Below are 22,075 nucleotides of genomic sequence, written 5' to 3' on the forward strand. Positions count from 1 at the left end.
CCTGACCCACCTCTCTGTCCCCACCCTGAGGCCAGGGATGCGGACTCACACACACATACACACACACACCACACACACGTGTGCGTGCATATGACAGGTCACCAAGGGATATGCAACCAGGTCCCAGAGACAGGAAGAGCCTCTGTAAATTCCAGAGAGGCCAGAAACTCTGAGCCACCAGGGAGGAGCTGGGTGGGGAGGGGAGAGAGGAGGACAGGTGTGGAACTCAGGCCCTCAGCACTGCCCTGCAGGTAGAATGGGGGGCAGGGACTCCCTGTGCCCGGGGCCAGGAGTGTCAGTGTCAGGGCTGGGACTACAGAACGGGCAGCCAGCAACTCACCTGGCATCTCACCTGCTTCTCTTCCCCAGTAGGAAGCTGGGCCCCCATGATGGGGGTCTCCCAGGGAGCTCCAGCCCCAAACTATAGGGACTGAACAAACTCACACAGTTCCTGCCTGCTCTTAGCCACAGAAGTTGGCTCTCAGGCCCTGTCTGGGCTTCCCTTCCCCCAGCGAGAGGAGGTGATGACCACAGTGGCTCCCCAGTGGGGTCTGCCTCCCTCCACCACACCCTCATGCCTCTGAGAGGCACAAGGGGGAGGATCAGGGGAGGTTCTAGAACAAACCAGGTGCACAACACCCCTCCTCTCCCTGCTCTGACCTCACTCTTCCCTCCCAAACCCTCATAGGAAGTGCTGGGGCAGGAGCAGGTGCACTAGGAAGACCCAGTCCTCTGGGGCTAGAGGCAAAATGAACGCCTCCAAACCAGGACTTGGTCCAGGAACTGACTCAGGGGCTGGTGAGGGGACACGGTGTCCTTTGTTGACTCAGTGAATGTGCTCTGTGCCACCCAGGCCAGGTGGAGGGGGGGCCGGAAAGAATGGTGATCTTTGCCTCAAGGAGCTCAGCTATGTCCACATGACAGGTCCCTCCCCCGGACACATGTTCTCCAGGACAGAAACTGGGTCTCCCCTTAACCATCCCGTCCTGACCCAGAGCTACATGTCCAGGGGCAGGATCGGGGGAGCTGGGGGTGACCCCACAGAGTCCTGGGCCTCAGGCCTCAGTAGGCTTTGGGGAGCCGTGCCTAGCCCAGCCCTCTGAGATTCTGATGGAAGTGGTTTGGACTGGGACCTGGGGAAAGTGTTTAATTTGAAGCCTCCTTGGGTGATTTGACTGTGCCTCCCAGGTGAGGCACCACGGCTCAGTATAATCTTTTTTTTTTTTTTTCCTTTTTTTCCAATATGGAGTCTTACTCTGTTACCACGGCTGGAGTGCAGTGGCTCGATCTCAGCTCACTGCAATCTCTGCCTCCCAGGCTCAAGTGATTCTCCTGCCTCAGCTTCCTGAGTAGCTGGAATTACAGGTGCCTGTCACCATGCCCAACTACTTTTTGTACTTTTAGTAGAGACGGGGTTTCATCATGTTGGCCAGGCTGGTCTCAAACTCCTGACCTCAAGTGATCCGCCGCCTTGGTCTCCCAAAGTGCTGGGATTACAGACATGAGCAGCCCAGCTGGCTTAATGTAATCTTATTGCATGGATGTAGGGGGAGATTCCAAACCTAACAGTTTCAGGTGAGACCCTTTTCTTGGGCTTGGGGCAGAAGCTTCCATTGATTCAAACGGAAAAAGAGTGGAGCTGGAGTCCAGAGACTTGGGCTCTTGTCTAGAACTCTACTTCAGCTGCCCGCCGAGCAGCCGCTTGAATTTCTGGGCCTCAGTTTCTTCATGTGTAGAACAGAGCTGTCAACCCTACCCCGTCACAGGGCTGCTTCTGTGAAAGAGCCACGCGGGCCTTGGGTTTCCACACCCATGGGGATTGGGGGAAAGCAGGCCTGCACTTCCGCTTTTCTGGCTTCGGGTTTCAGTTGGGTGCCCTCAGCTGTGGACTCTGTCCCCAGTCTCTGGGTGACCTCATGGGGCTGCCTGCCTGGCCTGCTCCTCCAAGGCAGGGTGGGAGCTGGGGTGGGGCCTCCTCAGGGCTCACACTGCCTGTGCTCTAAGTAAGGCTGGCAGAGACCCAGCAGGGCTGCTGGGGCCAGGAGGGATCAGAAATGGTCCATGAGGGGCTGGGCGTGGTGGCTCAGGCCTGTAATCCCAGCACTTTGGAAGGCTGAGGCAGGAGGATCACTTGAGGTGAGAAGTTTCAGACCAGCCTGGCCAACATAGTGAAACCCCGTCTCTACTAAAAATACAAAAATTAGCTGGGCGTGGTGGCATGCGCCTGTAATTCCAGCTACTCAGAGGCTGAGGCAGGAGAATTGCTTGAACCTGGGAGGCAGAGGTTGCAGTGAACCAAGATCACACCACTGCACTCCAGCCTGGGTGACAGAGCGAGACTCCATCTCAAAAAAAGAAAATAAATAAATGGTCCATGAGGGAACCTCCCAGCCAGCGAAGCCTGTAGGGATGAGCCAGGCTAGGGAGGTGGGAAAATGAGACCAAAGAGTGGTCACCTTCTGCCCACCCCCTCAAACGTATCTGTGTTTGTACCCCCCATTCCTTCCCCCTCCCCCAGTGGAAGGCACAGGGCCCTGCCATCCAAGCCAACCTCCCCAGCCCAGGCCTGAAGGACTCCATAGCCTCCCACTTGCTCGGAAGTGGCCTCACCTCAAATCTCCAACCCTTCCCTTCTGACTACCTTTGTCTCTTTCTCATTTCAACAAACTCAAGGCCTCACTCTTTTTTTTTTTTTTTTTAAGACAGCGTCTTCCTCTGTCGCCCAGGCTGGAGGGCAGTGGTACGATCACGGTTCACTGCAGCTTTGACTTCTTGGACTCAAGCAATCCTTCTGCTTCAGCCTCCCAAGTAGCTGGCAGTACCGGCCCACACCACCATGCCCAGCTTTTTTTTTTAGAGACGGTCTCACTATGTTGCCTAGGCTGGTCTTGATCTCAAGAAATCCTTGAGATCCTTGGGCTCAAGAAATCCTCCCACCTCAGCCTCCCAAAGTACTGGGATTACAGGCATGAGCCACTGCATCCAGTTGGTCTCTCCATCTTAAAAAGAAAATGTTGGCTGGGCACAGCGGCTCACTCCTGTAATCCCAGCACTTTGGGAGGCTGAGGCAGGTGGATCGCTTGAGGTCAGGAGTTCAAGACCAGCCTGGCCAACGTGGTGAAACCCCATCTCTACTAAAAATACACACACACTCACACACACAAAATAGCCAGGTGTGGTGGCGGGCGCCTGTAGTCCCAGCTGCTTCGGAGGCTGAAGCAGGAAAACCACTTGAACCCCAGAGGTTGCAGTGAGTAGAGATCACACCATTGCTCTCCAGCCTGGGTGACAGAGAGAGAGTTCATCTCAAAAAAAAAAAAAAAAAAGTTTGTTCCCTGGACCCAGCTCTGCATCCCCTTTTAACAACTAATTCCTTTTTCCTTCCTCCTTTTTGAGCCAACTTCTCTGTCCCCTCACTAAGCCAGCCAGCCCACTGCTGGCCTTCCACCACTTCCTTGATGACAGACCTGGTCCTTCTCTGGCCTGACTTCTCTCCAGTGTTTGCTCTTTAAAATCCTCTCCTTCTTGGGCTTCCTCAGGCCAGGCCTCCTGGTTTTCCTTCTTTTTCTCTGCTACTGCTCAGCAATTGGGCCCCAAGCTCCACCTCCTCTGCCATGGCCTCATGCTTGGTGTCTCACCTGGCTTCTCACTCCACTGCCTTGGGAGAGCCCAGCCCCACCGGCTGTAGAGGAACAACTTGCAGCAAAGTCTCCAGGCTCACATATCCCACTGCCATCTGGATGTCCTTTGTACATGTCAAAAGCTGTGTGCCCCAAATCAAATTTGTCCTCTCCCTCCTCCTTCCCCCATCTCAGCATCTGAGTGACATCTACCTCTGTCACTCAAGGTAGAATCATCCTTGCCTCCTGCTGGCTTTGCCTCATCTGACGCTGAGCCCCATTGATCCGACCAGCCTAAGCCTTGCAGACCTGCCTACCAGTTCTCAGGTAACACCAGGGTTAGAGGAAGATGGAAACACTGCTGCAAGGAAGCAGACACCTTGCAGGCAGGGCAATGAGTCAGTGTCCAGGCAGAAGGAAAGGGCGGGGCTCTTCAAGGGAGATTGAAGAGACAGCCAGATGCAAGGCATGGCCTTGGACAGGATCCTGAACCAAACCAACCAGCTGTGAGAGAAATGTTTTAGGATAAGGCAGAAATCTGATGATGGCTTAGGTCATAGATGGCACTAAGGAATTATTGTTAATTTTGTCAGATATATTAATGATAGGGTGTTTATGGAGAAAGACATCACTTTTCAGAGATGCATGCTGAAGTTTTCAAGGGTGAAATATATCTAGAATTTATAATTCATCAGCAATAAATAAATAAAAATAAACATGGCAAATATTGTTTTTTCTCTTTTCTCTCTTTTTTTTTTCTTCTAGTACAGCAGCCAGCAAGATGCTGGCTCCTTGCTATTGTTAAATCTAGGCAATAGGTAACTGTGTTCTTTTTTTTATTTTTTATTTTTTGAGACAGAGTCTAGCTTTGTCGCCCAGGCTAGAGTGCAGTGGCGCAATCTCGGCTCACTGCAACCTCTGCCTCCCAGGTTCAAGCAATTCTCTGCCTCTGCCTCCTGAGTAGCCGGGACTACAGGCACCCACCACCATGCCCAGCTAATTTTTTGTATTTTTAGTAGAGACAGGGTTTCACAATCTTGGCCAGGCTGGTCTCAAACTCCCGACCTTGTGATCCGCCTGCCTTGGCCTCCCAAAGTGCTGGGATTACAGGCGTGAGCCACTGAGCCCAGCCCGTATTCATTTTTTAAAAATATTATTGGCCGGGTGAGGTGGCTCACGCCTGTAATCCCAGCACTCTGGGAGGCCGAGGTGGGTGGATCACCTGAGGTCGGGAGTTTGAGACTAGCCTGACCAACACAGATAAACCTCGTCTCTACTAAAAATACAAAAAAATTAGCCGGGCATGGTGGCCCACACTTGTAATCCCAGCTACTCAGGAGACTGGGGAATCGCTTGAACCCAGGAGGTAGAGGTTGCAGTGAGCCGAGATCAAGCCATTGCACTGTAGCCTGGGCAACAAAAGTAAAACTCTGTCTCAAAAAAAAAAAAAAAAAAATATTTTTGGCTGGGCGTGGTGTCTTCTGCCTATAATCCCAGCACTTTGGGAGGCTGAGGCAGACGGATCACCTGATATCAGACATTCGAGACCAGCCTGGCCAACATGGCAAAACCCCTCCTCTACTAAAAATAGAAAAATTAGTGGGGCATGGTGGCATATGCATGTAATCCCAGCTACTTGGGAGGCTGAGGCAGAAGTATCACTTGAACCTGGGAGGCAGAGGTTGCAATAAGACGAGATTGTGCCATTGCACTCCAGGCTGGGCAACAGAGCAAGACTTGGTCTCAAAAAACAAACAAACAAAAACAACAACAAAAATTCTTTTTGTCCAGGCATGGTGGCTCACACCTGTAATCCCAGCACCTTGGGAGGCAGAGGTAGGTGGATTACTTGAGATCAGGAGTTCGAGACCAGCCTGGCCAACATGCTGAAACCCCGTCTCTACTAAAAATACAAAAATTAGCCAGGCGTGGTGGCACGTGCCTGTAATTCCAGCTACTCGGGAGGCTGAGACATGAGAATCGCTTGAACCTGGAAGGTAGAGATTGCAGTGAGCTGAGATTGTGCCACAGTCCTCTAGCCTGAGTGACAGAGCAAGATTCTGTCTCAAAAAAAAAAAAAAAATTATTTTTACTTTTCTTCATGTTGGACATTTTCTTTTATTTAGTTTTAAATTTAAAATGTATTTACTTATTTTTAATATCGAGGCAAGGTCTCACTGTGTTTTTCAGGCTGGTCTTGAACTGCTGAGTTCAAGCAATCCTCCTGCTTCAGCCTCCCAAAGTGCTAGGATTATAGGCATGAGCCACCAGGCCCAGCCTATTTGGACATTTTCATAATAAAAAGTAAAAAAAAAAAATTCCCTCAAACTTTTTTACTATTCTCCATCCTTACTGTCGCTACCATATAAGCGTGTGGTCTCGGCTATTTGGGAGGACGAAGTGGGAGGACCGCTTGAGCCCAGGAGGTTGAGGCTGCAGGGAGCCGTGATCGCACCACTGCACTCCAGCCTGGGTGACAGAGCGAGACCCTGTCTCAAAAAAGAAAAGAAAAAAAATGGTTCATTATTTCTCACCTGGAAACAGACTGGCCCTTCAGCTTCCCCTGCTCCCGATGTGTTACAAAGTAGTTCCTCTCACTTTTAGACACAGCTCTGGAGCAGGCATTCTGGGAATAACACCACTTCAACATGCCCTGTTCCCCTCTGCTCCCAACTGCGACCTGCTACTGTCTAAGTCAAGCAGAGGCTGGGGCAGTGGGTGGGTGGGACCTGGCTGGCACAGGTGAAAGGCTGTGTCTGAGGTGGAGGCTCCCAGGGGAACGCTGGGGCAGGCTGGCCCCTCATGGGACCGCGGGCAGAAGGCAGGGTGGTTCTTGTATCCTTGTGCCCAGGAGCTCAGGGGTCCAAACAGGTGGGTCAGGTAGTCTCTACCCGTAAGGCCAGGGCACCAAGGAGATAGGGAGAATTCCTGCTGGTGTTTTGACATCACAGATGTCCCATGCCCAAGGCCCACTGGCAGAGACCACCATCCCTTCTCCACTCTAGGGCCCCCCCCAACCAAGTGGGGTACTCCTGCAGCTCGACCCCAGCTCTGGGGAGCAAAGACATATAAACTCACTCTGTGACAGCTCAGCAGGGGGAACAGACAGAACCACTAAACCAGCTGCCGCCACCAGACCCCAGCACAAGCGGGACCCAGGGCGCACTAAACCGGCCGCTGCCACCAGACCCCAGCACAACCGGGACCCAGGACGCACTAAAGATGCCATCACAGGTCATGGGGATCACAGTCAAGTTTCACTGACAAACTTGTCAGTGAAAGGCCACAGGACAACTGACTGCCCATCCAGAGATAAACAAATAAATAAACACGTATATAAATAAGGGAGGGTCCACATCTCACTCTGTCCATCCACAATAACCCTCAAAGGATTAAAGATTTAAATTTTTAAAAATGAAGCCATAAATATAATCAAAGAAGAAAACAAAATCTAATATGCTGTATGTATATACATATATATAAGCCTATATATTTTATGTCTATATATAAAAGACTTCAATATGCTGTATGTATATATAAATATATATAATATAAACTATGCTCTGTGTGTATATATATAAAAGACTTAAATATGCTGTATGTATATATATGAAAAAGACTTTGTAACAAAGACTCAAAATATAAAAGCCATAAAATAAACGAGTGATACATCAGACTATGTAAGTATACTTTAAGAAAACTTGCATGGCAAAATAATGCTATTAACAGAGTCAAAAGACAATCAGGGTGGGGGAGGGAATTATGACTGGTAATAACAGACAAAGGGCTATTTTCCCTAGTATAGAAAAAGGTACCATAACTCAATAAGAAAAAAACCAGCAACCCAATACAGAAACAGGCAAAGGATATAAATAGACCATTCACAGAAAAAAAAAAGGGGGGGGGGCGGGGAACAAAGAGCCCTTAAATATATGAAAAGATAATCTTACTGGAAAGAGAAATGCAAATTTAAAGTACCTTAAGATAATACATTTTATGGTCAGGTTGGCAGAAAATAAAAGTTTGACAACAGTCAGTTGGCAAGGCTTTGGGGACTAGACACTCTAATTTGTGTTGGTGAGGGCAAATTGGTATACGCCTCATGGGACATACCCATCAAATATCTATTATTTACCTTTTGACCCCAAAATCCCACTTCTGGAACTTTTCCCTACTTCTACCTGTACATATGTAAAAGGGTATTCATTATGGCATTGCTGTAACAGCAAAATATAGGAAACATTCCACGTGCCTGTAAACAGGAGACTGGTAAAATGGATTATTTGTAGTTGTAGGGAAGGAGACACAACCTCTCTAGGTACAATCTCCAAGATACATTGTCAAAGAAATAAATAAAACAAAAAGTAAACAAGGTTGTTTTTTTGTTTTGTTTTGTTGTGTGTGTGTGTGTGTGTGTGTTTTACCTTGTTTTACACACAGGACAGTGTTGCTTAAGAGAGAGAAAATTAAGTAATCAGAGTCACAGTTATACTCGTTTGTACTCAGAAAGTTTGGAAGAATTAAGAAACAATGAATGAAAGGGGTGACTTTTGAGTTGAGGGAGAACAGAGCAGGGAAACAGGGTACACGTGAGATTTTTACTATAGACTTTAAAATATTGTTTTGACTTAAAAAATACCTGTAAATATACTACCTAGTAAAACAAATTCAAGGCTATCGGCAAAATAGAGGGGCTGGAGAACGCAATTACAACTTGAATGCAAACTCTTAAGGAGACTCGAATCAAGCAGAGTTTTTAAAAAGGACTGATTTTGGCCGGGCGCGGTGGCTCAAGCCTGTAATCCCAGCACTTTGGGAGGCCGAGACGGGCGGATCACAAGGTCAGGAGATCGAGACCATCCTGGCTAACACGGTGAAACCCCGTCTCTACTAAAAAATACAAAAAACTAGCCGGGCGAGGTGGCGGGCGCCTGTAGTCCCAGCTACTCGGGAGGCTGAGGCAGGAGAATGGCGTAAACCCGGGAGGCGGAGCTTGCAGTGAGCTGAGATCCGGCCACTGCACTCCAGCCTGGGCGACAGAGCCAGACTCAGTCTCAAAAAAAAAAAAAAAAAAAAAGGACTGATTTTGGCTGGGCGCGGTGGCTCACACCTGTAATCCCAGCACTTTGGGAAGCTGAGGCGGGCGGATCACGAGGTCAGGAGATCGAGACCACCCTGGCTAACACGGTGAAACCCCATCTCTACTAAAAATACAAAAAACTAGCCGGGTGAGGTGGCAGGCGCCTGTAGTCCCAGCTACTCCGGAGGCTGAGGCAGGAGAATGGCATGAACCCCGGAGGCAGAGCTTGCAGTGAGCAGAGATCACACCACTGCAGCTCAGCTTGGGCCACAAAGCAAGACTCCGTCTAAAAAAAAAAAAAAAAAAGACTGATTTTTAGAATTTAAAATATGTCATTGTACTAGTTGAAGGAGAAGAAATTCACTCTTGAGATTCAAATTTGCAGCCTGGAAGGTCAAGAAGAAATATCAAACCTCAAAGCAAAAAGTACACCAAGAATGAAATAAAGAGGCCAAAGATAAACGGGGGAACCCAGTCAGGAGTGCTCATATGCAAAGGAAAGAAAAGGTGGTGAAAGAAACAATAATCAAGCAACAGGATGGGCACGGTGGCTCACGCCTGTAATCCCAGAACTTTGGGAGGCGGAGGCAGGCAGACTGCTTGAGTCCAGAAATTTAAGACCAGCCCGGGCAACGTGGCGAAACCTTGTCTCTCCAAAAACTACAAACAAAATTAGCTGGGCGTGGTGGCGGGCGCCTGTATTCCCAGCTTCTCAGAAGGCTGAGGTGGAAGGATCACTTGAACCCAGGAGGTCGAGGCTGCAGTGAGCCGTGATGGTGCCACAGCACTCCAGCCTGAGCGGCAGAGTAAGACCCTGTCTCAAAAAAATAAAAAATAAAGAAACAAGAATCAAATCAAGCAACAAATAGATGTTCCTAAGCTGAAAAAAGACCGGAGTCTACAGAGTGACAGGTTCTGTAACTTCCAGATGAGGGTGCTGAGAAAAGAATCCCTATTGAGGCATGTGCTAAAGAATATGTGTTTGATTAGGAACCCCAGAGAAGAGACAGCTGCCAGTAATGAAATGCAAAGTGTAACAGGAAGAAAAAGGAAATGGATAACCAGATCAGAGGGAAAAAACGGCAAGGTAAACCAATAAATGTAAAACAAGCCAAAGGTAATCAAATCAAGTACAGTAGATCAATTGTTAAACGAAATGTGAACAGATTGAATTCTCCCACTAAAAGACAAAGAGTCAGCTTGGGTTTAAAAATGCAGCGATAGGCTGGGCGCAGTGGCTCACACCTGTAATCCCAGTACTTTGGGAGGGTGAGGCAGGTGGATCACCTGACGTCAGGAGTTTGAGACCAGCCTGACCAATGTGGTGAAACCCTGTCTCTACTAAAAATACAAAAATTAGTTGGATGTGGTGGCGTGTGCCTGTAATCCCAGTTAATCAGGAGGTGGAGGCAGGAGAATCACTTGAACCTAGGAGGTGGAGGCTGCAGTGAGCTGAGATCGTACCACTGCACGCCAGGCTGAGTGACAGAGGAAGACTCCATCTCAAAAAACATACAAACAAAAAAACCATGAAAATAACAAAAATACAGTGGTGATGGGCAATATGAAGAAACTCCATCTCTACAAAAAATACCAAACAAACAAAAAAAATTAGCTGGGCATGGTGGCATGCCGGCCTGTGGTCCCAGGTTCTCAGGGTGCTGAGGCGGGAGAATTGCTTCAGCTAGGGAGGTTGACGCTGCAGGGAGCCATGATCACACCACTGCACTCCAGCCTGGGCAACAGAGGCAGACCCTGTCTCAAACAAAACAAAACAGTGATGTGACATATGCAAGGAATTAGTAGTTTCAAAAAATGATAATGGTAGAAAATAAAATAATGCTAAGCAAGTGCAAAAAAAGGATAAAGTAAAATAAGAAGTGGTCATATTAACAATAGAAGGGCGAAATTTAAGGCTAAGCACTATAATAGGATAAAGAGGGACACTGCGTAATGATAGAAAAGCACAATTTGTACCGACAGAACACTTTAAATCTGCATGCTCCCGACAGCACTGTAGTTAAATATAAAAAGCAAAAACTAGGAAAAGCACCAGAAGAGCTTTATAGAGAAAATTTGAGAGGAAGGTTTAACAAAACACATATCTATCAGAATTAGAGTAAAAGACCCCTGCCCCCAAGCAAAGGATACGAAGGAAATGAAAGTTTGAATAATATAATCAATAAACTTGATTTAATGCAGATAGTACCTTATATCCCTTAAATAGAAAATATGCATTCTTCCGGCCAGGTGTGGTGGTGCACACCTGTAATCCCAGCACTTTGGGAGGCTGAGGCGGGTGGATCACTTGAGGTCAGGAGTTCCAGACCAACCTGGCCAACATGGCAAAATCCCCTCTCTACTAAAAATACAAAAATTAGCCAGGCATGGTGGCACATACCGATAATCCCAGCCACTCATAGGCTGAGGCAAGAGAATCGTTTGAACCCAGGAGGTGGAGGTTACGGTGAGCTGAGACCACGCCACTGCACTCCAGCCTGGGCGGCAGAGTAAGACTACATCTCAAAAAAATAAATTAAAATTAAAATCAAAAAAGAAAATATGCATTTTTCTTACATGTCTATGAAAAACTTAGAAAAATCATTTACTTGGTCACAAAGAAATTCATAATAAAGTTTAAAAGTGGAGAGTTTACACATCTGGAGAAAATGAATGCTTTCCTAGTAAAATATAAAATGGCCAAAATTAACCAGAAGGTGAGTAGAAACTTAAATAAACTAATTACCACTGATGAGAAAAAAAATCTGCCACTGAAAAAGGCACCAGGTCCAGAGGGTTTCATGAGAGGGAACTGTAGAAACCTTTTGAATTCATCTCTGCCAACACCTTCCTCCTCCAGGAAGCACTCCTGGATTTCTCTCTTGCCAACAAGATTCTGGGAAGGCGGCTCCTCCAACATGCCCCTAACAACTCTTTGCAGACAAGTCATATCATATCATATCTGCCATACCATAACTGCCATGCCATACCATATCATAACTGGATCTGCTATTCAATTTCTCCTGGACAGTAAGCTACCTGAGGGCAGGAACCATCCTTTATTTTTCATTGCTCCCTAGTCACCAGTATAGCAGCTGACATTCACTGACTAGGTGAATACGGTAAATGAAAAAGCAGAAGGCACAATCGTCATTACTCTGATGTCTCTACAGGAGCTGCCTGACATACTCATAAGAAGGCAGAATAAATGGGAAGAAACCAACATGCTAACAGTCATTCGATTGAGATTTCCTCCTATTATTCAAATATTTGTAATGGAGTTAAGCGATTTTTATAGGGAGGGAATAGTAATTTACACATTTAACTGGGCCAAAGAGGAGAAAGGAAGCGGGAGGCTGGGAGGATTCTGCAGGCAGGCTCTTCTGCTACCTCTGCTTCCTCTCTCTGGCTCAGTCCCTGGACAGACATGGAGGCCTGGACAGGGGCCCCTGCCCCCCTCCCTTCATGCCTCACAGGGGACCCCCAGCCAGGAGAAGGCGAGGAGGCAGGGTGGGCACCCGCAGGAGCCTGGGCTAGACAGAAAGATCCTGCAGGCCCAGGCAACAGCTCTGGAAGTTCCCTCAACACCAGAATCCTTCTGCAATCTGGAAACACAGCTTCCCAAATTTTAGCAAGAGCACCTGTGCCCCTGTGCCCCAGAGCCCTAGTCCTGGCAGCCCTGTTTCCCCTTCAATATGAGCCAACAGCCACTGACCTCTCACTCCCCGGCAAAGATCCAGCTCCGAATCTCCCCATCATTCAGGCATGGAGCCCTGGCCACATTCCTGGTTAGCAGCTGCCCCCTGGTCATGATCATGGACCTTCCCATTCCCCAGGGCCTGGCACTGACCACCCATCCAGGCTGGCATTCAGTACGATGCCCACCCCTCCCTGTACTGGACACAGTCAGCTCTAAGAGGGGCAGAGAAAATAGGTCTATGGAGCTAAGCTGTGAGGACGCAAAGGCCTAAGAACGATATAATGGACTTTGGGGACTTGGGAGTGAGGGAAAGGGTGGGAGGGGTGTGAGGGATAAAAGACTACACATTGGGTACAGTGCACATCACTCGGGTGATGGGTGCACCAAAATCTCAGAAATCGCCACTAAAGAACTTATCCATGTAACCAAACACCACCTGCTCCCCAAAACCATTGAAATAAACATTACAAAAGATAGGTCTAGAGTGAGGCCAACTGCTGAGTCTTGGGAAGGAAGTGAGGGGCAGGTGGGCTTGTCCTGGGGCCCATCTCAGGCCCCTGGGGGCTGAAGAGAGCCAGGGACTAAGAGGCAAGAACCAGGCACAGGCTCCAGTGAGACCCCAAGAAATTAGGGGGCCTGCAGGGGAGCCGGGGGGTGAGGGTGGTGGGCAGGGAGATCTCTGGGGGGACAGCAATGTGGGGTGAGGGTGGGAGGGGAACCCAAGAAGCTGCTGTCTCCTACGTCAGGTCCTAGGCAGAGGGCCCCTGGGACAGCCCAGGGCTGCAGGTGAGCCGCTGGGAGGGAACTGGGTCAGGTGTAAGGAAACCGGCAGAGCCACCCCAGGGCGGCTGCCCCAGCTGGGGGGTGGGGGTGGGGGTTGCTGGAGGAGGGAGTGCGATCAAGGGGCTAGCTGGAGTCCCCTCAACTTGGCCTCAGCCTCCTGCTGTTACCCACCCCCCTTGCCAAAGGCCACCTAGCTGGCCCTGAAGGGGGACAGGTGGGTCTGTCCCAAGGCCAGTTCCTTTCTCTCAATCACAGTGGCTCTGGCTGCCCTCGGAGTTTGTCCTAGGAAGTGGGTGCAGGGCCTGGATCCAGACAGGAGGGGCCCGCAGGTGGGTTTTAGGATTCGGGAAAGGGAGGGGAGAGTGGGGAAACTGCTGTGGCCACCCTCTAGTCCCCCAGGGGCGAGGGCTCACTCACAGTTCCCAGCAGAGGAGGAGGAATGAAGGCCCCAGGCTCCTTCCAGTCCCGGCTGCCAGCTCAGGTGCGGCGCCTCCAGGGCTGCTTGTATAAGAAGGTGCAGCGGCCTGGCTGGAACTTCCCTCCCAGCGGCCAATGCTCCAGCAACAGGGGCGGGCTCCAGGCCAGCTCCACCTGCCTGGGCCTTCCCACCCTGGGCGGGGATGGTGACCACACCCTGAAATCCCAGAGTCAGGACCACAACCACGGGAAGAGTCCCAGAGTCAGGATCACAGCCATGGGAAGAGTTTCAGAGTCCCCTTTATTGCACTGGCTTTGGCCTGGCTTCCCAGGGCTCCCTGAGTGGCCTCTTTGGGGGAGGGGAGGAGTCATCCCTGCTTACCTCCCCTGTCTCTCTCTCTCCCCTCTCAGAAGGGTTTGCTTCTGCCCTCTCCTGGGCAGCAAGAGAACAGGAGATGCCCCTCTCCTGGGACATCAACTCTTCCACAGCAGGGCTGGGCACACAGGATGCTCAGAAGAAGGAGCACATGCCTGCCTTCGGCTTGTACTGTTCTTGCCGAGGGGAACATGGTGGCCAATCCTAAAGGCCACCAGGCTGAAACTGAACCTGGTGGCCAGGGTGGGGCTTTGGGTCAGGGGGCCTGGAACTGTCCTGTGGACACAGCCACTTCCTGGCTGTGTGAGCTTCATCCTGTCACTAAACCTCCCTGAACCTCTGTACTCAGGGCAAATGGAGGTGTCCGTGCCTGCCTTCCAAGCTGCTGGGAGCTTAACACTGGGTATAAGCCTTTGAGCAAGAGCCCACAGGATTCTTAGCCCCTTTGGGACTGCGTCTTGCCACACTTTGTCCCCAGTGTCCAGAATAGTGACCAGCCCACCCCAAGTGCTCAATATGTGCGACTAGAGTGCATGGGGAGTGGCAAGGCTGTAAAACACCATCCACGGCAGGAACTCCTCTGTTCTGGGGGTCTCTGGCCCTGCCCGGTAGCCTGCCCTAAGCCCTGAGCTGCTGCCTGACAGACGGGTGTCCCCATACACTCCCCAGTGCCCCCATGGCATGCCATCCCCACATCCTGCCCCCTCTGTTCTGCACCCACTTTCTTCTGAGATCCCTTCTCAGCAACGACCTCCTCCCCATCTTCAGGCTCCCCATCTCCTGCCCACCCACCTGAACGTGGGGACCACGTTTCCATCCATGACCTACACCCCCTCTGGCCACACTGTGTCTCTCCTCCTGCCCGTTGTCCACACGCTCAAATTGCACACTCACTTCTCTCTTGACCACTGCTCTCTGCCTTCAGCACCCCCCGACCAGCTGAGCTTCTAGTGGCCACTTCGGATAAGTGTCATATGGCCTTTCTCTCACGTGACCTTCCTGTGCGTCCTTCTTCTGGACACTTCTTGGCCTCTGAGCCAGCACTCTCACGCTTCTCTTCCCTTTGTCTGGCACCTAAATCCAGGCGGCCCCATCTTTTCTCCACCCTGCTCCTCCCCAAGTCATCCCCCCCTCAGTAAGCAGCACCACTGTCTGCCCACGAGTGCCAGCCGGGAATCTAAAACTCAACCCGATTTCCCTCCCACCTCCCTCGGCCCCCAGGCCCTGCCCATCCACCTCCCAAACCTCTGTTACCACCACATGCCCACGAGACCACCAAGAGCGTCGGCCGTGCTTGAAGCCCTGGCCACAGGGATTTTTTTCTCAGTCCCACTCCTGTCTCTGCTAAAAGCCTCACAGCGGCTGCAGGATAATGTGCACATTCTTGGCAAGCGCCCATGAGGCCCTGCCGGGGTGGGTACCCACTCCCAACCCCATGCTCCACTCTGAGCCCCGGCCCCATGTCTTCTCTTGCTGGCCTCCTATCCAAGTGGGTGAGTCCCCTAGGACCGTGGCTGTGCCTCAGTCCTCTCTAGATCCAAAGGCTTACCAGGGCTTGGCAGGTATTTAGCTAGTTCATGCCTAATGAACAAGTGAATGGGCCTGGAGGGTCATGGTGAGTAAATGCCACCTGGGACAACTAAGAGCAGGGGTGGGGTTCCCTTGCAGGGCAGGAGCAACTCCCTACCCTGGACTTTGATGGGGGTGGAGCACCAGGGAGACCCACAGCTGCCTCTTGAATAAAGCTCCGTGCAGGGAATGTGGTTTTATTGCACCCATCGCACAGGGAAGGAAACAGGACCAGAGATGCAAGGTGACTTGTGGAGGTCACACAGTGAATTAGGGCCACAAGCGGGGCCAGGGAGCTGCCTGTCTCTGGCCAATGTCCTAGCTCCCCCCTGGGTAAGTCCCCTACCCCCATCACCGGTGCCCCTCCCCCCAGATGCCACTGCAACTGGGAACCTGCTGGGAGCTGGAGGAAGGATGGGCAGAGGGGCCACCAGGCAGGCGCTCTGGCAGCCGGGGTGATCCGTCTTCTCAGGAGATGTCAGGACCTGGGCAGTCTCCTTCCTCTTTTGTCCTGGGGCCTTGGGTGTTGGCCCTTGGGCGGACCTATAGAGCCCTGGCTCATAGGTAAAGGGCTGCCACACCTCTGACCTCCTCAACACACACTCTCTGTGCACTCTGTCTGAGCCAGACCCTGGGCCAGATGCGAGGTTCAAAGAGCAAGGCCATTCCCCCACCTCCAGGGACTCCGTTCAGATGGGCAGGCACCCTCCCACCGTCACCAGGACAGAGAATGTGGAGAGGCCCGGAAGTGCGCCACCGGGAGCCTGCGCAGGAAACGGAGGGGTGCTGCGAGGGAAGAGCGCTGGGATCCAACCACCCATCCCAGAGAAGCTGCCTGGCCGGCTGGCAGGGGCGCGAGACAGGAACCCGCCGCGGTGCCCAGCCCCGCCCGCCGGATGCCGTTCTCCACTCTGGCCACAAGGCGGCGGGCTGCCGCTGCAGAAGCCCGAGGGAAGGCGGCGGAGACCCAGGGAAGCCAAACGAGGACGACCCAGTCTGGGTGGACTGCCTGCTGCTGCCAAGCGCTTCGAAGCCTTACCTCGTTTAAGGCTCACAACCCTAATCCTTAAGTATTGTGCTTACACCAGAGGACGCTGAGCCTGGGGGAGCGTCCTCGCGTGTAAGTGGCTGTCAGCAGCTGGCAGGTGACCCAGCAGAGTCCAGTTCCCCTTTCCCTAGTCTCAAAACCTGAGCTCTGCATTGTAACCAGAGGGGCAGAGGGAAGACCCAGCAGCGGGCCTACGGAGGGGTGTCTCCTTCGTCTGGGCATCCCAGACTCAGTCCTGGCACACGGTGGGCATCAATGTTCATGGTAATGACATCAGGTACAGTGAAAGAAATCAGGGGCTCCCAAGGTTCAGAGGTCATCTGTCCACCCCCTCCCTTTGGGCTGAAGAACAAACCGAGACCCTGAGAGAGGAAGGGAACTGCCTCTAGATCATCACACGGCCGATGGCAGATGGCAGAACGGTTCTGAGCATCCTTTTTTCCCCTCGAGCTGCCCCTCCCTGAAAAGTTCCTAAAGTTCAAAATGTCAGGGTCGCCCAGAGTGTTCTGAGGATGTAAGAAGTGCTCTATTTTCGATTTCCCGGATTAACACAACTGGACTCTGAAGAGGGGGGAAAAACAACCTCACTTAACCGGACGTCTTTCTGAAACAAACGCATCAAGAGTTCTTTTAAAAAAGGAACTGAAATGCTGGAAGCACCCTGAAAGGGAAGCAGACGCCTGACTTTCACATCCACCCTCTCATCTGACCCCAGGATCCTGGGAGACTGGCAAGGCGGTTGAGCAGGGGCAGGCCAGCAACCCCCCGTTCTGTGCCCAGATGCGCTTCGGAATACGCAACAGCTGGGACTTGGAAAGATAATATGGGGCACACACCTGCTATAGGTTATATAACCTCCCAGCAGGGCTTGGGGCAGCAGCAGACCATCGAGCTCATTTCCTTTTCTGCAGCGAAACATGAATATTTACACAAGTGCGATAAATAAAGACCATCAGCAGCCTCACATCAGTTCAAGCGCAATTTTGCCACCAATCGGATTACGAAAAACCTCTGGACTTTCAGGGAACTTTGGGAATTGCTGATGAGGGACTGGGGGCCTGCACCGCTCGTTTCGCGGTTGGGGAGAGGGCGCTCATCCGCAGTCTTCAGACAGAGGTGGGCGTCGTGCCCGACGCTGAGCGGAGCGGGTCTCCTCGCGCCCCGGCTCCGTGCGGACGCGGTCGCCAGCGCGCCTCCCTGCCTCCGAGTCCCCCCGTCCCCGCTCCCGGGGTGGTACCTGCTCCGCGCTCTCCTCCCGCGGCGGGCCGTGCACGTCCTGGATGACCTCGTAGACGTTCTCTGAGTCGCTGCGCGCCAGGGGCCGCGGGCATACCCAGGAGCCCGCCACGCTGCAGGCCTTGAAGCTGCCGCTGCTTCCTAGGAGGCCGCAGGGAGGCGAGACGGCGGCGCGCGCCAGGTCGTCCAGGGACTGCGCTGGCCGCACAGGCGCCGCGGGCCGCAGGTACAGGCAGGCGGGCAGGCCGGGCGCCAGGCTGCTGCGCTGGGTCGCGGCGCCGCGTTGCGCAGGGCCGCACAAGGAGCTGGCTCCGCCTCGGGGCTCCGCGGGGGCGCCGTCGGGGCCCGCGGCCGCTGCTGCGCTCACAAACCGGTAGTCATAGGCCAGCGGCTCCGGGGCCGCGGGGCCTGGGTGGGGACCTGGCGGCGGGGCGGCGGCAGGGTTGCCCAGCGCGGGCAGCTCGCGCACGTACTGCGCGGGCAGGTAGAAGGGGCGGCCACCAGGCTCACGCCGCACGTGCCACCAGTGCTCGGTGCTGCGCCGCAGCAGCCGGTAGCGCTCATTGGGCCGGATGGCCACGCGGCGCCCGTCCTTGCCGGTGTACTCGAAGGGGTGCTCCACCAGCACGTACACGTCCCCCTCCACGTCCGCCGCCATCGCGGCCGCGGCGTTTTCCTGCAGGCAACAAGAAGGAGGGCCGCGGAGGTCAAGACCACCTAGCCCGGGATAGCCCCGCACTCGGGGACAGACTTAGGTTCGAGTCCCGATCCTGCACTCGCCGTTCGCCTTCGGGCCTCAGTTTTCCCATCTCTAAAATGGCAACTTGCATAAAATCACATCTAAGGCTTCCATTCTTACACTCAGTGCTGGAATTAGGACAACCCCTTCGTTCCGTGGGGTTGATTATAAGATTTGGCCCTTGCTTCAGTCCTGCGGTGGGGAGATTGTGAGTAGTCTTGGTCCAAATCGACTACGAGGGAAGCCTTGGCTTTAAAACAAGGGGTGATTGCCTGCTCTAAGGTTGACACCACGCTTGCTTAATAGTTGACTGAGCCTTATTTTTCCCGTCAGTTAAGTAGGAAGAACACCCCATTTCCTGCCGCTACCCGGCCCTGTCCCACCTGGACGCCTCTCGCCCTCAGAGAATCCACAGAGGGTCTGGTAGCACTGCCTCCCTCCAGGAGCTTGCGCCCCGACCCCCTGGTCAGAGTTGGGATGCGGGCTCTGCAGGGGGCCCAGCGAACAGCTCTACCTGGGGGCTGTCCCTGCCCCGCTTAGTCCAAGGGCCTTGATGTAGAGGCCTCTGCTGCCAATGCGGGGGAACCGGTTCTCTCGGTTTCTCTTTCCTTCCCCAGCTGCATCACCGCAGACGTGAGCCCGAGCCCGGCCCGCCCAGCCCGGCCCGCGCCGCCCCCTGCTCTCTGGCTCTCACGCCGCCTCCTGAGAAAGGCCCTGCCCCTGCGGCCTGCCCACCTGCCCTGTGACCTCTACAGTGTCCCCACGAGAGTGGCTCCTGGAGAATGCACTCTGCGACAGTGACTATCAGTGCGGAGTCCCAGAGCGGGGCCCCCCAAAGCTCTCTGGAGTGGTGGGCACATGCCCCGCTCCCGCCCCGGCTCCCGGGTGTCAGGGATGGGGGAGAGCCTAACTAAATCTGCCTGCGCCCCTCCAGCAAAGCCATGAGTCGGTGGTCTTCTCCGGAAGTGCATGGCCCCTCCAAACTCCCACACTGACCACACTTCCTCCTGCCCCCTAAGCTGGCCAGGACCCGGGGCCAGGAGACCGCCGCTTGCCGAGGCAGAGGGGCCGAAGGAGCAGGGTCCAACCGGGGCCTCTGCAGGGCTCCTTCGACACTTTGTCAAGCGTTCCTCGACGAGGAAAGGGAGTAAACTGAGTCACTAAGCTAATTGGGCCCTGGAGGCGGGGTCATCGAGCTGCCCAGAGCTGAGCCAACAAACCCCAAGGAGGACACTCCCCCAGCGCCCCTTCCCCCTGGACCCCGCAGCGCACTCACGTCGGCTGGGCGGGCCTCAGGGAGCCCATGGGCTGGGTGGGCGGAGCCGGCGGTGGCAGCAGGTTAGGCCCCTACCATCGCCCTGGGCGGGGTTTCCAGGGGCGAGGCCGGAGAGGCTGCGCGGAACCGGAGCTGGCAAATGGAGCAAAGAGGGACAGGGACGCTAAGGAGTGCTGTCACCGATACCCAAAGCAGCCGTGTCTGGGCGGGGCGAGGAGGAGCCTGAATGCCTCTGCTGGGGACCTCGGGGGGCATTGGGACGAGGCCCAGAGCAGAAGGCCGGGACCCGGAGCCGCGACGGCTGCGTCTGAAGGGGCACTGGCGGGTCGTGAGTGGAGCCCAAGGAGAGTGGGACCGCCCCTGCTCCGCCCTCCCCCTGCCCCCCTCCACCCCCCCCCCCCCGATTGCTGTCTCGGAGTCCCTGCGTCCCTCCCGTGCGCGGCTCTGGGAATGCCGGGCTGGGGCTGGTTGTCTCGTGCGGGCGTTCCCGTTCCCGGGGAGGTCATTTGCACCCTGAATCACCCACTGCGAGCCCTTCCAACAGGATTGCAGACCCGCCCGCTCCGGGCCCACCTCCTCCCTCACCAGGGCCTTTCCCGAGGCATCCCGGCCAGGCCTGGAAAAACTCCGAGCGGGATTCCCAGCACAGGGACGCCCACTGGAGCTCCGTGTCTCGGGCTGGATAAGAAGGGGACCCGGCCTCGGTTCCTTCCCCGACCCTGGGGAAACACAGAGAAGGGGAGGGATTGGGGGAGCAGGGAGGATCCCTGGAGCGCGAGAGCGCACCAGGAGCCAGGAGGTCCCCTGCATCCACTGCCCAAGCTACAGCGGCGTCAACGCCTGGGTCGGCGCTGGGAGCCTGGGCCTGCTCTCCTCCCGCCCCCAGATGGAGGGCAGCCCTTCGCCTACCTTCTCCTCCCCGTGGGATGCGGCCCGCGCAGCTCCCGCCCCAGCACGGAGACAAGGGGAGCAGGCGCGCGGAGCTACCGGGTGCGGACCCGCCACCTGCCGCACCCTTCCCTCCCCCACCCTGCCCCTTTCCCTACCCCCACCCCACCTCCCACCCCAAATCCCGCTCGGCGCCCCACTCCTGACCCTGCTTGCCCGGGCACCTCGGGGCGTCCGCTCGCCGGCCTCGCCTCCACTTGCCCCGGCAGGCGCGCGTGGGCTCGGCGTCCCGCGCTCCCTCCTCGACCGTGCGACTCCCGCGCTGCCGGGTTTCCTGTTCAACAATATAACCAGGGAGGCACCGGCGGAGAGCGCCCGGCAGAACTTCCTCCCGGACTGGGGCTGGGCTGTGGTTGCGAGAGACAATCCCCGGTGTCCTGGCTTCCTGTCCCCTCTGGGCCGGGCCAGCGCCTGACGAGCAAAGACGCCATCCCCTCCCCTGCACTTCCCGGGATCCTGGGCCACACCTGGCTGTCTCCAGGGAGGAAGAGGCCGCGGGGCTGAGACGGTGGGACTGGGGAGGGCGGGAGCCTCCCCCGTAGCTTCTCCTGGCCAGATTGCCCTCCCACCATCCCCCACCCCCTCTTGATCCTTGTGGGTTAGGGGGGCCACCCTCCAATCCGTCCACAGGGTAAGCTCAGAACCACCTCCAGGAGTCCAGCCCCAGGGTCCTCGCCTTGGGGGTTTTCTGTTTGGGAATTTTCTGCCTCTCTGGACAAGCAGCCTCGCCCTGATCTGAGCCTGCACTTACTCCAGACGTTACAAGCCACAGCCCCAGCAGATCCCCCACCCTCAGGGGCCCCAAGGAACAGTTGTGCCTGTGGACCTGGCTGTGTGTGCCAGGAGCTGGCTGATTCAGGCCAGTGTTCTGGGAGGAAGAGGGGCCCGCACCCCAGGCCATGGCCCCTCTTGACACCACCTCCTGGGGGTCCAGGGTTGGGTGGGAAGCTGAATCTGGCCAGGCTCATTCTGGAACTCCCTTACCTCTGTATCTTTGCCCCTGCTAGGCATTGTCCACCCGTGAGTCCCCACTTCCTCTGAGAATCTCAGTGTGTCTGAGGCTTGGTGGCACCTTGGGACCCTCCAGGGTAGGCACACAGCAGAACTTGGCATTGGTCTTTGGTGCCTGACATGCTTAGAAAATATCTTCTCTCCCTCCCTACCTTTTAGGTGCCTCCCCACCTGCAGCACAGCCAGGCAGCGCTGGCACTGGCGATGGTCTTTGGTGGGGTCAGGCTGGTATGATGCCCCACTCTGCTGCTTGGCGGCTGGTAGGCCTTGGG

General features: G+C 54.3%; 1 protein-coding gene and 1 long non-coding RNA gene across 35 annotated transcripts in view; both read right to left on the reverse strand.

The window, feature by feature from the left end:
- The window catches only part of ARHGAP27 (Rho GTPase activating protein 27), a 39,404-nt gene extending 18,139 nt beyond the window's left edge, over positions 1-21,265 (reverse strand). For 6 of the 34 annotated variants that reach the window (XR_013406968.1, XR_013406971.1, XM_015119914.3 and 3 more), the window contains exons 1-4: positions 20,940-21,233; positions 20,430-20,563; positions 19,845-19,976; positions 17,831-18,505 (exon numbers count right to left, since the gene is read on the reverse strand). Coding sequence is in view for 18 of the 34 variants with exons in the window: in XM_015119914.3 (XP_014975400.3) it covers positions 17,831-18,487 (657 nt within the window). In the remaining 16 variants the exon portion in view is untranslated. Of the gene's footprint in view, positions 1-13,596; positions 13,945-17,429; positions 17,499-17,830; positions 18,506-19,844; positions 19,977-20,429; positions 20,564-20,753 lie in introns of those variants that run through there. The other 28 variants (XM_077972161.1, XM_077972157.1, XM_077972155.1 and 25 more) reach the window with 14 other exon arrangements.
- LOC144335798 (uncharacterized) lies at positions 1,510-5,079 on the reverse strand. Its single transcript, XR_013406978.1, has 3 exons — positions 5,024-5,079; positions 2,969-4,529; positions 1,510-2,113 (listed from the first exon to the last, which is right to left on the reverse strand). It is a non-coding gene; the product is annotated as an uncharacterized LOC144335798 (long non-coding RNA).
- Positions 21,266-22,075: the final 810 nt, after the last annotated feature.

This window comes from Macaca mulatta, chromosome 16 (genome assembly GCF_049350105.2).
Source record: "Macaca mulatta isolate MMU2019108-1 chromosome 16, T2T-MMU8v2.0, whole genome shotgun sequence".
In the NCBI taxonomy this organism is placed as follows: Eukaryota; Metazoa; Chordata; class Mammalia; order Primates; family Cercopithecidae; genus Macaca; species Macaca mulatta.